Source organism: Centroberyx affinis, unplaced genomic scaffold, assembly GCF_046629955.1.
Source record: "Centroberyx affinis isolate AG114_WGS23_722 - 3 ecotype Tasmania unplaced genomic scaffold, CSIRO-AGI_Caff_v1 ptg005066l_1, whole genome shotgun sequence".
NCBI classification, from domain to species: domain Eukaryota; kingdom Metazoa; phylum Chordata; class Actinopteri; order Beryciformes; family Berycidae; genus Centroberyx; species Centroberyx affinis.
In genome coordinates this window covers 138,558-149,594 of record NW_027282500.1, presented here as the reverse complement: position 1 = coordinate 149,594, position 11,037 = coordinate 138,558, and the positions used below count along the sequence as shown (strand labels likewise).

The window sequence follows — 11,037 nt, the reverse complement described above, 5'->3', positions numbered from 1 at the left end:
ATCATTTTGCATGTGTTGAATTTATATTTTATCCTGATTGTAGATAATGCTAACACTAGTTAAAAATTATAGTCTGATTACAGTTTCAATCTGGTAATCAGTAATCTGTAACGGAATTTGTTTTGAAAGGACCTCTCCAACCGAGGTGAAAACATAAAGGTAGACTCAACAGTGAAAACACTCACACTCTCTGCTACTTGCAATGCAACAATTTTATTTACTGTAATTTGAGGCAATTGAAAAAAGTTCAAACTATGGGCAATTCAAGGATTCGACTACTACTGAAAAGGAATATGTGGACCACACATGCAGGTGTTGGGGAGATGTTTTGGGTCCATGAAGTCTATGAACTAAAAAATGGCAAATTTGATTTTTGGTTGCAACTCACGTACCACCTGACGCAATAAGTTGCTGAGCATTAGCCAACATCTTGTGAACCTCTTATGGATAACTTTGAGAATCAATACATTAAGAAATGCATGTCCATTTATGTTCTCCAAATATCTATAATTCTGTGTAAAAGTACACTGATTGTACAAAATATTTGGGAAATCTTCCTGGTATTGGGTTGCAGCCCCTTTTGCACAATCCACTTCTCAATTGTCTCAAAGCTTAAAAATACTTAAGCAACTTGTCTGCTTCTGTTGATCTACATCCCCTCCTTTGTGATAGCTATAGATTTATTAAGTGAAATCAATAAGGGATAATGGCTTTTACCTGGATTCACCTCATCGGTGCACTCCATAAAAAGAAATGTCCCTAATATTTTGTACATTCAGTGTACAATGTTTCACTTTCAGTACACACTTCAGCACTGCAATTTGAGTATCAAGGAAATAGAAAGTTAAGACCCATGCCATTTACTGGAAATGTTATTGCCACGCCTCCCAACTTTTTCTACTCATCTGTGTGGCCCAAATTCAGTTTGATTATGCAATAAATGTCTTTCCTAACCCTCTGTGTCTCTGATAGTTCAAGGGGAAAAACATGTAGATTGTGATTATAGACATTGCCATAATTTTGCACATCTTTTTATTAATTTATATTTCATCCTGATTCTAGGTAATGTATGTAACACTAGTTCAAAATGATAGTCTGATTACAATTTCAATCTGGTAATCAGTAACCTGTAATGGATAATGTTTTGAAAGGACCTCTCCAATAGAGGTCAACACATAAAGGTAGACTCAACAGTGAAAAAATCCTGCACTTTGCGACTTGCAATGCAACAATTTGTTGTTAAATTCAGATAAAAAAAAATAAAAGGTGTTGCGTAAGTGAGTTACTGCCCCTTAAATCTGGCCCACAAATCATTTTCCAAACCTCAATATATACTGATGGATATCGGCTCCTAAACTAGTTTGCACTGTGATTCCAGCACCATTCTCAGTTGCCATTCTGGGTCACTGGATGTCACATCATTTGAGCTTACTTGTATCTCTGTCAGACAAACAAACAGATCACAGGGACTCTTGCAAGTGGCCTCCCTTCTGTTCCCATTGTTGCTTATTCTTGGCCAAACTGGTTGCTCTTGTTTTTGTTTTTTTAAAGCTTCTATTGGTTTGTCTGTAAGGGAGACCTTTTGGAGGGTCATTCATTTTGCATGCTCATTCAGTTTTATTCACTTATATCTGTGGCAGTTACCTCTACTGGTCAGTAGATGGTGCTGTCTCCTCTATGAATAAAATCATGCATAGGTCAAAGCAGGTTGCCTTAGTTGGGTCTTCTTGATTTTTGTCTTTTGTGTGTCATCAGCTTAGTCTAGATGCTGGGAATTATTGGAAATTGTGAAAGTACAGTTAGGTTGATACCATAAGCTGCTATATTGGTCAGCTTCACAGACAAAACAGGCAGTGAACTTGAAACTAGCACTAAGCTAGTTTTCACTTGCCCTGGATTCACTGTAAATTCTAGGAATGTGGCGATCGAAAAACGTTCAAACTATGGGAGAATTCAAGGGTCCCACCACTACTGGAAATTAATAAGTGGACGCTACATGCAGGTGTTGGGGAAATGTTTTGGGTCCATGAACTCTATGAAGAAAAAAATGGCAAATTTGATTTTTGATGCTCTCAAGGCATAGTTGCAACTCATGCAACACCCGACTCAATGATTTGCTGCTTAAAAATACTTAAGCTTAAAAATACTTCAGTAACTTGTCTGTTTCCCCTATCTACATCTCCTAGCTTGTGATTGCTATAGATTTATTAAGGGAAATGAATAAGGGCTTTTACCTGGATTCACCTCATCAGTGCACTTCATGAAAAGCAGCGTCCCTAATATTTTGTGCATTCAATGTACAATGTTTCATTTCTCAGTACACACTTCAGCACTGAAATTCACTACACAGATGATTTCCTTTGACACCAGGCACATTTCCTGGTAATGTCATCACCACACCTCAACCTTCTCTACTTGCCTTGCTAAACGTCAATGCACATCACTCCACTGGTGGCTGAAGACTGCGCACATCATTTTTTCGCCTTATTTCTGGTCCCAAAGCCGAGATGGAGCCTCCAACATATCACCAATCAGAGCTTGTTCCAATGAAGGAGAGCAGGCATGAGGGACAGCCTGCCGGCCCGGCAGTGGTTCAGTACACCACCGTGAGGGTCGACCACACCGAGCCTCTGCCCCGGGACCACATCATCTGGTCACTCTGCTGCCTCCTTTACGCAAACCCCCTCTGCCTCGGGTTGGCGGCGTTTTGCTTCTCAATCAAGGTAAGCTGTTTTCAGTATTCCTATGAGGACAGAAAACTTAATGTAGGCTATTTACTTTTTCTTTTTATTGAATTTTATTTAGTTTCTTATAATGTGTGTTTGAGAACCAGCATGCACCAGGCAGGGTAGGGGAGAGCAGGGAAAGTTGACCCATGGGTCTCAGTGGCTTTATTTCTGAAACTAAATTTAGAGCCAAACGTCCAATTACACAAATGTTGACTTTCTTAATAAGAGGTTACCTATGTTGATTATAACAATTGTGATACCTGAAAGTAAATAATGAAAATTTTAGTGTTTTCTTTCTCATGTTTTCTTATAAAGGAATCAAATTAAATATATATTGTGACACTGTGAAATTGTTACAAGTTGTCAAGTGGTATTTCATCAGTAATAACTTTTGCTTCCAGTAAATTATTCAAAATGTAAAAATGCCATTTTTAGAGAAGACCTTAAAGTGATGCTGAACTTTGGTATAGTGTCTTGGGTTGTGTAGCTTCCTGGCCAAGACATAACCACAAAATCAGTGATTCTGTTATTTGTTGCTCTGGGGCTCCGGTAGAAACGACTGGAGAATTGCTTTTTTTCTTTCTCTCCATTCACTGCCATTGTATGGCGAAACGGGTTTCAAAATCACACTGCTAGTACACAAATGCAAACAAATTAGGTTCTGACAATATAAATATATATATATATATATATATATATATAGATATATAAAAACAGAATCATTCTGCTGAATATTTTTTAAGTGAATCGCTTTCTTTGTTTATTAAACCTTTCAGTTTGAACAAGTTTAACACTGAAATTGTTCAAGGTACTACCAAAGTTAAACATCACTTTAATCTAGTTTGAAAGATATATATTGTATCTCAGTAGTAAGGCACTGCTGAGAAATACACCAATGAGTAAAAGGTTTGTCAACATGCCCTGGTCTCCCCTAGTTTTTTTTTCTAACCAAAGAAAAGAGAGCCAGTTGAAAAAGTTTGTTTTCTGGGATAAACCTTCAAAATTGTGAATCTTTTGCCTGGACATTGGACTCTTCGGTTGCCTGCATAAACCTGCTTCAGTGGCGTACTGTTGGCGCTGTGGCTCTCTGGACAAATCCCCCGCTTCGCTTTGGCTCTGCTGGCTCAAAACAAATGTCAACATGGCGGCGACCGTAACGTCACACTCACTTCATCTTTTTTTACAGTGATGCGTTACACTTAAAAAAAAAAAAAAAAACACCCCAACCAAAAATATTAAAAGTAGAACTGAAGGTAAACTAAAACTATACCACACCCACACTGAAACCTAACTAAAACCAAACAGAAATTGATACAAAATTTGAAAAATACATAAAAATAGAAACAAATGAAGAATCCCAAACTATAATAATCCTGCTCCCCCGGACTCTAACCTATGCTGCTGTGTTTCCAGGCTAGAGACAGGAAGATGGCAGGAGACCTGGAGGGCGCCAGAAAGCACGGCTCCACCGCCCTCTGCCTCAACATCTTCACCCTGATCCTGGTGGTCATCATGATCATTCTTTTCTTCATCTATTTTCGCAGCATCCTCTTCTACTTGCATCTAATATTGATTAATTTGTAGTGTTTGAGCTGCCTCTTGCTGTAACATGCCTCTGTGTTGTTTGTAGTTATTTACATTGCGCACAGGCAACTTTTTTGCTGATTTTATTTGTTTTCATACTATCCTTCAACCCAACAGTATTATGTTTTTTTATTGGTGGTTCACAAATCTTCATTGCAATACATAGCCCTAACATTAAGACTGCCATGGTAGTTTATAATCCAGTTTTGATATATTCACCAGAGTTTGTAATTGAATCCAGGTGTCCTGCAGGTTGAGGTCTGTGTCTCAGCAGCTTGGCATACTGATTTCTGTTTAAAAGGAGGAGCATTCAGTTTGAGTGTGCAATAAATGTCTTCTTCCTAACCCTCAGTGTCTCTGATACTTTTAAGGGTAACAGCATGCAGATTGTGATTATAGACAGGGGCATCATTTTGCACGTGTTGAATTTATATTTTATCCTGATTGTAGATAATGCTAACACTAGTTCAAAATTATAGTTATAGTAATTATAGATTGAAAATTACAATTTCAATCTGGTAATCAGTAATCTGTAACGGATAATGTTTTGAAAGGACCTCTCCAACCGAGGTGAAAACATAAAGGTAGACTCAACAGTGAAAACACTCCTGCTCTCTGCTACTTGCAATGCAACAATTTTATTTACTGTAATTTGAGGCAATTGAAAAAAGTTCAAACTATGGGTAATTCAAGGATTCGACTACTACTGAAAAGGAATACGTGGACCACACATGCAGGTGTTGGGGAGATGTTTTGGGTCCATGAAGTCTATGAACTAAAAAATGGCAAATTTGATTTTTGGTTGCAACTCACGTACCACCTGACGCAATAGGTTTGTTGAGCATTAGCCAACATCTTGTGAACCTCTTATGGATAACTTTGAGAATCAATACATTAAGAAATGCATGCCCATTTATGTTCTCCAAATATCTATAATTCTGTGTAAAAGTACACTGATTGTACAAAATATTTGGGAAATCTTCCTGGTATTGGGTTGCAGCCCCTTTTGCACAATCCACTTCTCAATTGTCTCAAAGCTTAAAAATACTTAAGCAACTTGTCTGCTTCTGTTGATCTACATCCCCTCCTTTGTGATAGCTATAGATTTATTAAGTGAAATCAATAAGGGATAATGGCTTTTATCTGGATTCACCTCATCGGTGCACTCCATAAAAAGAAATGTCCCTAATATTTTGTACATTCAGTGTACAATGTTTCACTTTCAGTACACACTTCAGCACTGCAATTTGAGTATCAAGGAAATAGAAAGTTAAGACCCATGCCATTTACTGGAAATGTTATTGCCACGCCTCCCAACTTTTTCTACTCATCTGTGTGGCCCAAATTCAGTTTGATTATGCAATAAATGTCTTTCCTAACCCTCTGTGTCTCTGATCGTTCAAGGGGAAAAACATGTAGATTGTGATTATAGACATTGCCATAATTTTGCACATCTTTTTATTAATTTATATTTCATCCTGATTCTAGGTAATGTATGTAACACTAGTTCAAAATGATAGTCTGATTACAATTTCAATCTGGTAATCAGTAACCTGTAATGGATAATGTTTTGAAAGGACCTCTCCAATAGAGGTCAAAACATAAAGGTATCAACAGTGAAAAAATCCTGCACTTTGCGACTTGCAATGCAACAATTTGTTGTTAAATTCAGATTAAAAAAAATAAAAGGTGTTGCGTAAGTGAGTTACTGCCCCTTAAATCTGGCCCACAAATCATTTTCCAAACCTCAATATATACTGATGGATATCGGCTCCTAAACTAGTTTGCACTGTGATTCCAGCACCATTCTCAGTTGCCATTCTGGGTCACTGGATGTCACATCATTTGAGCTTACTTGTATCTCTGTCAGACAAACAAACAGATCACAGGGACTCTTGCAAGTGGCCTCCCTTCTGTTCCCATTGTTGCTTATTCTTGGCCAAACTGGTTGCTCTTGTTTTTTTTTTTTTTAAAGCTTCTATTGGTTTGTCTGTAAGGGAGACCTTTTGGAGGGACAATGTTCATAGACTTAATTCATTTTGCATGCTCATTCAGTTTTATTCACTTATATCTGTGGCAGTTACCTCTACTGGTCAGTAGATGGTGCTGTCTCCTCTATGAATAAAATCATGCATAGGTCAAAGCAGGTTGCCTTAGTTGGGTCTTCTTGATTTTTGTCTTTTGTGTGTCATCAGCTTAGTCTAGATGCTGGGAATTATTGGAAATTGTGAAAGTACAGTTAGGTTGATACCATAAGCTGCTATATTGGTCAGCTTCACAGACAAAACAGGCAGTGAACTTGAAACTAGCACTAAGCTAGTTTTCACTTGCCCTGGATTCACTGTAAATTCTAGGAATGTGGCGATCGAAAAACGTTCAAACTATGGGAGAATTCAAGGGTCCCACCACTACTGGAAATTAATAAGTGGACGCTACATGCAGGTGTTGGGGAAATGTTTTGGGTCCATGAACTCTATGAAGAAAAAAATGGCAAATTTGATTTTTGATGCTCTCAAGGCATAGTTGCAACTCATGCAACACCCGACTCAATGATTTGCTGCTTAAAAATACTTAAGCTTAAAAATACTTCAGTAACTTGTCTGTTTCCCCTATCTACATCTCCTAGCTTGTGATTGCTATAGATTTATTAAGGGAAATGAATAAGGGCTTTTACCTGGATTCACCTCATCAGTGCACTTCATGAAAAGCAGCGTCCCTAATATTTTGTGCATTCAATGTACAATGTTTCATTTCTCAGTACACACTTCAGCACTGAAATTCACTACACAGATGATTTCCGTTGACACCAGGCACATTTCCTGGTAATGTCATCACCACACCTCAACCTTCTCTACTTGCCTTGCTAAACGTCAATGCACATCACTCCACTGGTGGCTGAAGACTGCGCACATCATTTTTTCGCCTTATTTCTGGTCCCAAAGCCGAGATGGAGCCTCCAACATATCACCAATCAGAGCTTGTTCCAATGAAGGAGAGCAGGCATGAGGGACAGCCTGCCGGCCCGGCAGTGGTTCAGTACACCACCGTGAGGGTCGACCACACCGAGCCTCTGCCCCGGGACCACATCATCTGGTCACTCTGCTGCCTCCTTTACGCAAACCCCCTCTGCCTCGGGTTGGCGGCGTTTTGCTTCTCAATCAAGGTAAGCTGTTTTCAGTATTCCTATGAGGACAGAAAACTTAATGTAGGCTATTTACTTTTTCTTTTTATTGAATTTTATTTAGTTTCTTATAATGTGTGTTTGAGAACCAGCATGCACCAGGCAGGGTAGGGGAGAGCAGGGAAAGTTGACCCATGGGTCTCAGTGGCTTTATTTCTGAAACTAAATTTAGAGCCAAACGTCCAATTACACAAATGTTGACTTTCTTAATTAGAGGTTACCTATGTTGATTATAACAATTGTGATACCTGAAAGTAAATAATGAAAATTTTAGTGTTTTCTTTCTCATGTTTTCTTATAAAGGAATCAAATTAAATATATATTGTGACACTGTGAAATTGTTACAAGTTGTCAAGTGGTATTTCATCAGTAATAACTTTTGCTTCCAGTAAATTATTCAAAATGTAAAAATGCCATTTTTAGAGAAGACCTTAAAGTGATGCTGAACTTTGGTATAGTGTCTTGGGTTGTGTAGCTTCCTGGCCAAGACATAACCACAAAATCAGTGATTCTGTTATTTGTTGCTCTGGGGCTCCGGTAGAAACGACTGGAGAATTGCTTTTTTTCTTTCTCTCCATTCACTGCCATTGTATGGCGAAACGGGTTTCAAAATCACACTGCTAGTACACAAATGCAAACAAATCAGGTTCTGACAATATAAATATATATATATATATATATATATATATATATATAGATATATAGATATATAGATATATAAAAACAGAATCATTCTGCTGAATATTTTTTAAGTGAATCGCTTTCTTTGTTTATTAAACCTTTCAGTTTGAACAAGTTTAACACTGAAATTGTTCAAGGTACTACCAAAGTTAAACATCACTTTAATCTAGTTTGAAAGATATATATTGTATCTCAGTAGTAAGGCACTGCTGAGAAATACACCAATGAGTAAAAGGTTTGTCAACATGCCCTGGTCTCCCCTAGTTTTTTTTTCTAACCAAAGAAAAGAGAGCCAGTTGAAAAAGTTTGTTTTCTGGGATAAACCTTCAAAATTGTGAATCTTTTGCCTGGACATTGGACTCTTCAGTTGCCTGCATAAACCTGCTTCAGTGGCGTACTGTTGGCGCTGTGGCTCTCTGGACAAATCCCCCGCTTCGCTTTGGCTCTGCTGGCTCAAAACAAATGTCAACATGGCGGCGACCGTAACGTCACACTCACTTCATCTTTTTTTACAGTGATGCGTTACACTTAAAAAAAAACAAAAAAAACACCCCAACCAAAAATATTAAAAGTAGAACTGAAGGTAAACTAAAACTATACCAAACCCACACTGAAACCTAACTAAAACCAAACAGAAATTGATACAAAATTTGAAAAATACATAAAAATAGAAACAAATGAAGAATCCCAAACTATAATAATCCTGCTCCCCCGGACTCTAACCTATGCTGCTGTGTTTCCAGGCTAGAGACAGGAAGATGGCAGGAGACCTGGAGGGCGCCAGAAAGCACGGCTCCACCGCCCTCTGCCTCAACATCTTCACCCTGATCCTGGTGGTCATCATGCTCATTCTTTTCTTCATCTATTTTCGCAGCATCCTCCTCTACTTGCATCTAATATTGATTAATTTGTAGTGTTTGAGCTGCCTCTTGCTGTAACATGCCTCTGTGTTGTTTGTAGTTATTTACATTGCGCACAGGCAACTTTTTTGCTGATTTTATTTGTTTTCATACTATCCTTCAACCCAACAGTATTATGTTTTTTTATTGGTGGTTCACAAATCTTCATTGCAATACATAGCCCTAACATTAAGACTGCCATGGTAGTTTATAATCCAGTTTTGATATATTCACCAGAGTTTGTAATTGAATCCAGGTGTCCTGCAGGTTGAGGTCTGTGTCTCAGCAGCTTGGCATACTGATTTCTGTTTAAAAGGAGGAGCATTCAGTTTGATTGTGCAATAAATGTCTTCTTCCTAACCCTCTGTGTCTCTGATACTTTTAAGGGTAACAGCATGCAGATTGTGATTATAGACAGGGGCATCATTTTGCATGTGTTGAATTTATATTTTATCCTGATTGTAGATAATGCTAACACTAGTTCAAAATTATAGTCTGATTACAGTTTCAATCTGGTAATCAGTAATCTGTAACGGAATTTGTTTTGAAAGGACCTCTCCAACCGAGGTGAAAACATAAAGGTAGACTCAACAGTGAAAACACTCACACTCTCTGCTACTTGCAATGCAACAATTTTATTTACTGTAATTTGAGGCAATTGAAAAAAGTTCAAACTATGGGTAATTCAAGGATTCGACTACTACTGAAAAGGAATATGTGGACCACACATGCAGGTGTTGGGGAGATGTTTTGGGTCCATGAAGTCTATGAACTAAAAAATGGCAAATTTGATTTTTGGTTGCAACTCACGTACCACCTGACGCAATAAGTTGCTGAGCATTAGCCAACATCTTGTGAACCTCTTATGGATAACTTTGAGAATCAATACATTAAGAAATGCATGCCCATTTATGTTCTCCAAATATCTATAATTCTGTGTAAAAGTACACTGATTGTACAAAATATTTGGGAAATCTTCCTGGTATTGGGTTGCAGCCCCTTTTGCACAATCCACTTCTCAATTGTCTCAAAGCTTAAAAATACTTAAGCAACTTGTCTGCTTCTGTTGATCTACATCCCCTCCTTTGTGATAGCTATAGATTTATTAAGTGAAATCAATAAGGGATAATGGCTTTTATCTGGATTCACCTCATCAGTGCACTCCATAAAAAGAAATGTCCCTAATATTTTGTACATTCAGTGTACAATGTTTCACTTTCAGTACACACTTCAGCACTGCAATTTGAGTATCAAGGAAATAAAAAGTTAAGACCCATGCCATTTACTGGAAATGTTATTGCCACGCCTCCCAACTTTTTCTACTCATCTGTGTGGCCCAAATTCAGTTTGATTATGCAATAAATGTCTTTCCTAGCCCTCTGTGTCTCTGATAGTTCAAGGGGAAAAACATGTAGATTGTGATTATAGACATTGCCATAATTTTGCACATCTTTTTATTAATTTATATTTCATCCTGATTCGAGGTAATGTATGTAACACTAGTTCAAAATTATAGTCTGATTACAATTTCAATCTGGTAATCAGTAACCTGTAATGGATAATGTTTTGAAAGGACCTCTCCAATATAGGTCAGCTGAGCATTAGCCAACATCTTGTGAACCTCTTATGGATAACTTTGAGAATCAATACATTAAGAAATGCATGCCCATTTATGTTCTCTAAATATCTACTTTGTGAGAGGGGAGGGAAACTTTGTGAGAGTTCTGAGATTATATTGTTTATATTGATTATATTGTATAATAAACTCAGAATTCTGAGAATAGTCAGACTCTTATAATTCTGAGATTTTTGCAGACTGGAACAGGAAGTATTGTCACTCATGCGTTTAACCGCATAGTACAGGATGTGGGAAACGTGCTGCTATACTCTCACAGCATCAGTTTCTGTGGTTGTCACCTAACTAGGGTCTCTAGGTGGGGGTGGAGCTTTTGATTGACAGGTG

At 37.8% G+C, this 11,037-nt stretch overlaps 2 protein-coding genes across 2 annotated transcripts; both read left to right on the top strand.

Annotated features, from left to right (window-relative positions):
* The first annotated feature begins 2,431 nt into the window (after positions 1–2,431).
* LOC139666620 (dispanin subfamily A member 2b-like) lies at positions 2,432–4,658 on the top strand. The gene is made up of 2 exons (XM_071545908.1): positions 2,432–2,723; positions 4,143–4,658. Exons 1-2 carry the CDS (start codon positions 2,508–2,510, stop codon positions 4,311–4,313), a joined length of 387 nt encoding a protein of 128 aa, XP_071402009.1. The 5' UTR covers positions 2,432–2,507; the 3' UTR covers positions 4,314–4,658.
* Positions 4,659–7,174: 2,516 nt separating this feature from the next.
* LOC139666618 (dispanin subfamily A member 2b-like) lies at positions 7,175–9,516 on the top strand. The gene is made up of 2 exons (XM_071545906.1): positions 7,175–7,476; positions 8,919–9,516. The coding sequence occupies exons 1-2, from the start codon at positions 7,261–7,263 to the stop codon at positions 9,087–9,089; spliced, it is 387 nt and encodes a 128-aa protein (XP_071402007.1). The 5' UTR covers positions 7,175–7,260; the 3' UTR covers positions 9,090–9,516.
* The last annotated feature ends 1,521 nt before the right edge of the window (positions 9,517–11,037 follow it).